General features: G+C 44.1%; 1 protein-coding gene across 1 annotated transcript in view; it reads right to left on the minus strand.

Moving 5' to 3' along the window:
- LOC308382312 (receptor-type tyrosine-protein phosphatase delta) overlaps positions 1–5,000 on the minus strand; it is a 170,385-nt gene that overhangs the window by 27,888 nt on the left and 137,497 nt on the right. The window contains 2 exon segments of the mRNA XM_080860029.1: positions 723–842; positions 4,209–4,384. Coding sequence (XP_080716155.1) covers positions 723–842; positions 4,209–4,384 — 296 coding nt within the window.

A 5,000-nucleotide genomic window follows, 5' to 3' on the forward strand; every position in this document is an offset into this window, starting at 1 on the left:
CCTAACTCTCCTTCTTATACAGCCAATGGGAGGGAAAAAATAACCTGCCAATCAGAAAGTGCCTGAATACATCTAAGCTTGTTTTCATTACGCGAGGGTAATGTTAAAGCATGTTATGGGTATAGGGAGTAATTACACAAGGGGGAGTAAAAGATTAATAAAGAAAAGCACTTTATATTATATTTAACTCAGTAGCACACTTTTACTGACTACATCCAGCCTGCGGGGACGACAACTCAAGGGCACAGGCTGAGAAGTAGGGAGAGATTCTTGATGACTTAAAGTAGGAGGATGACAAGGAGTCAGAAAGTGGTCTTAATAAATGTGACTCCTTTTTTACGGTAATTATGTGATACAGACATTCATGATCATTTACTAATATGGTTTAAACATGTGACCCAGATATTTGTATTTTATTTTTTTAAATAAGGGCGTGATATGAGAGTGCAAGAACAAAGAGTAGAAGATGAAATTAATGTACAGTATAGTATATAGCATGTAGAGTATATAGTGTAGTATACTTAAAACAATATACTATTCTTAGTATACTTAAGTAAGTGAAGTGTACAGTATGGTATAGGAGTGTAGTATAATGTAGTATACTTAAGTATATTAAGTATACAGGGGTACACTTTACTCTTCACACCTGGCAGAGATACAGAGTAACTGAAGGCCACCGACTGAGGAGCAGATAGTCGCCCCTGACGACGTAAAGCACTCACTTTATAAAGTGCGAAGGTTCTGACGCAGTAGGTGGCCAACTCCACCGTGTCCAACAGCGTGACCTGGATCAGACCGTAGGTCTCCGTCCCCCTGGTGGGCCAGTATTGGTCACACTTGACCTGCAAACACATCATACACATCGTCAGAGATAAGGCATTCAGCACACAACACCAGTAAATACAGGACACGTCCTGAAGACAAATATTAAATAACTGTACAGTACTTGATAAACAGTCCATTAGACAGTGTGTAGACAGTTTTATTAGTAGAAAATAATGCACCGATATATTTTGTTTATTTATGTCTTCCCCCTGGTTCATATGAAGTACTTGTTGAAGTACTGGCTGAACTGCAGCACGGTAAAATGTCTGCCTCCTCGGCTCTCCCTTTTTTATTCCCGTCTAAGTAAAGTCTTGTGTTTGGCTCCGACTGAGATGGCGTTTGGTTTACTGCACTACTAACCCAAACACATACAGTCGTTAAAGGCACACCGTTGGGAAAACTTTACAAGGCTATCAGACGAACAAACTCATATTTAAAGGAGAAAAAAACAAAACAACGTCTAGGGCTTAGCCTTTAAACAGTTCCACACTGCTGACTATGTCCTTTTTCACAACGGAGAAAATAGCCCTGAAAGAAGGCATTCCATGGCAACAGACAGCCTCGTGTATTAGCCTGACAGACTCCATAATTACAATCTTAACTGGAGTTTTCCAATCACATTACAGGGGCCACTTTATTATGATTATACAGTCTTGTTGCCCAGCGCATGGCCAATAAAATGCAATTCCATTACCGTTCTAATGCTCCCTTGCCAAGAGGAAATGCATGCATTGGAAGAGGGAATGTTGGCCTCCTTTCAGCCTCCCAACCACACTCATTTTCTTCCCTTCTTTCTTTCCTTCTTTCTTTCTATCTTTCTATCTTTCTTTCTTCATATTTGTTCAAGGATGTGAATCGAACGTTAAGTATGCAGCTTGAGTATCGTGCTTGAGTATGAATCACCACCAAAGATCCCCCTTTCCACAAGAGATGGAGGAGGCGGCAGCAGGAGAAGGCAGAGGAGGAAGAGCCTTTCACTTAAACACTTAAAAGCAGTAAGTCACTGTAGCCTCTCTAATGGAGGCCTAGAGCCAGTGCTGGCTAACTTAGCAGAGAGCTAACATGAAAGCAGCAAGTCACTGTAGCCTTTCTAATGGAGACCTAGAGCTAGTGTTGGCTAACTTAGCAGAGCGCTAACACTAAAGCAGTAAGTCACTGTAGCCTTTCTAATGTAGGCCTAGAGCCCACATGCCCATGCCAGTGATGGCTAACTTAGCAGAGCGCTAACACGAAAACAGTAAGTCACTGTAGCCTCTCTAATGGAGGCCTAGAGCCCACAGGCCCATGCCAGTGCTGGCTAACTTAGCAGAGAGCTAACAGAGAGCTAAAAGTCACTGTAGCCTTTCTAATGGAGGCCTAGAGCCCACATGCCCATGCCAGTGCTGGCTAACTTAGCAGAGAGCTAACAGAGAGCTAAAAGTCAATGTAGCCTTTCTAATGGAGGCCTAGAGCCCACATGCCCATGCCAGTGATGGCTAACTTAGCAGAGCGCTAACACGAAAACAGTAAGTCACTGTAGCCTCTCTAATGGAGGCCTAGAGCCCACAGGCCCATGCCAGTGCTGGCTAACTTAGCAGAGAGCTAACAGAGAGCTAAAAGTCACTGTAGCCTTTCTAATGGAGGCCTAGAGCCCACATGCCCATGCCAGTGCTGGCTAACTTAGCAGAGCGCTAACAGAAAGCAGCAACCGGCAAAACAAGTGCACTCAGAGTGCAGTGTTGGGGAGTGACTGGGTACACCTAATGGAGCTATGCCATTAAATTACAGATTAAATGCCTTTGCAATCTGTTACAGTTACAGACTAGAAATGCGTAATTAAATTACTAATCAAAATGCTGATGATAACAAAGTGTTTACATCTGAATGTATTATTTTTGGTAAAAAGCTGTAAAGCTTATACAGTATGTATAATATAACATTTATTCTGTTGATTTGCATCTTTTCACTATCTACACAGGCTCCGTTTGTAGACTTTATAGACTACAGTGTCCTATGTTGGCCGGCATCCATCGGTGAAAGTGTGTGTGTGTGTGTGTGTGTGTGTGGGGGGGGGGGAAGAAGAGAGTGTGTCTGCATGCATTAGAGGCAAAGAAAAGTGCGGAGCGTGATAAGGTGGTGTGTGTGTGTGTGTGTGTGTGTGTGTGCCTGTTTGTGTGAGTGAGGGGTGATAGGCCAGATAAACTGACTCTTCACACGCAGTTCTGCACACATGACACACACACAGTGGGAGTGCGAAGCCGCTCGGTGACAGTGTTGCAGCTGCACACAGAAAAGGCAGAGTGTGTCAGCGAGAAGAAAGGAGGCACACACACACACACACACACACAAACACACACACACACACACACTGCACACCGCACACCACACACAACACACACACACACACACACACACACAAACACACACACACACACACTGCACACCGCACACCACACACAACACACACACACACACACACACACACACACACACACACACACACACACACACACACACACACACACACACACACACACACACACACACAGAAAGGCAGAGTGTGTCAGCGAGAAGAAAGCAGGTGAGAAAAAAATAAACAAAAAAAGATCTATAGCTGTGGCAAGAAAATAAAAGAGATAAGGCAAAAAAACAGAATGCTGCAGGGCTTGCCTTGGAGAAGAAATATGAAGGCATCTGAAGAAAGACAATGAACAAACAAACAATCAGAGAGAGAGAGAGAGAGAGAGAGAGAGAGAGAGAGAGAGAGAGAGAGAGAGAGAGAGGAGCCAAAGAGAGAGAGAGAGAAAAAGAAAATGGAACGGTAAAAGGATGGAGAGAGACAGGTACCTGAACCACACAGACAAAGAGCTTAGCAATGAAAGGAATTATCCACATGAGTGACCTCAAAGGATTCGATGGAAGAAATCAACACAAAGGCATCTCAGCTTCAACCCAATGTGCAATTACTACACTTGACAGGACAAGCATCAGAGTATTTTACCAGCAGAATTTAGTCTTTCATTTTACCTGGGTCTTACAATTTTTTAAGGCTTTTTTTTCTTCACTGTCATTGCACAAAGATCTGTACATTATCCTTGTGCACACTGCTATTGCACCACTGTTCATGCGACGAGCCATTATAGTTCACTTTGTGTGTGTGTGTGTGTGTGTGTGTGTGTGTGTGTGTGTGTGTGTGTGATGGTGGATGTAACACTAGCTCTTCCCGCTAGCAGAAGCATTTCTACATCTACTTCCTTTTACTTTTAGCATCCTAAATAATTCTTTAAGAACAGTGATAATTTTTTTGTCATGATCCATACACACTGATAGTGAACCATGGACACCTGTATGTACAGTATACTCATCCCAGAAAGACACACTTCCAGTGTGACAGATATCCTTACCCTGGACCTCTCCTCCAGTTTGGTCATCATGACGACGTTGGCACTGCGCTGTTCCCAGATCATCCTCCAGAAGTCCCCGAACGTCTCCGGCAGAGCGCCCTGCGTGGCAATGTAGGCATTCTGCTTCCGGTAACCGTCGATGTAGTTGGAGTTGATGTAATCGCTGCCTGGTATACCTGCAGACAAGAAAATCAACCAAAAAAAAAAAAGAGGTCAGACTAGAGGCATCATGTACGTATCTTTAAAAGCCTGAAGAGGAGAAATGCCTTTACTGCCTGGCCATGAAGCCAGTACTTAAAGGTTTAGTCCACGATTCCAATCCACTTTTTTGCCAAATTCGTCGTCTTGCTATCCAGTCTGTGTGTGGTTAAAAAAATACCTCCAGTGTTTGTACACAGTCCTGGCTCTGTAAATAGGACACAAACATAGTGGCTCACACCTGAGCAATACACCATTCCAGCCAATCAACACAGTGCTTCAGGATCATGTGAGGGAGGGGTGTCATACAATTGGCTGTTGAGCTTAAATATCAACAATCTTTCCCCAGAATTGCAGACTGTGCCTTTAACCTCACAATTACACGGAGCTAGCGTTTCCAGAGAGGCAACATCTGTGTCTTTTCCGCAGTTTGCGTTTTTTCCCCCTCGCCTCCCCTCTCCTGGGGCTGTTTTGCTGGAGTAGGAAGACATCGGTAGGGGGGCCTGTTTGAAAGCGCTTCCCCCTGAGATCACCGCGGAGGCAGCCGTGCTCCTCGCTAACTCCGACACGTGTAATAACGATGCTCCGGAATCC

The sequence above is a fragment of the Sprattus sprattus genome (assembly GCF_963457725.1).
Source record: "Sprattus sprattus genome assembly, chromosome: 21".
Lineage (NCBI taxonomy): Eukaryota > Metazoa > Chordata > Actinopteri > Clupeiformes > Clupeidae > Sprattus > Sprattus sprattus.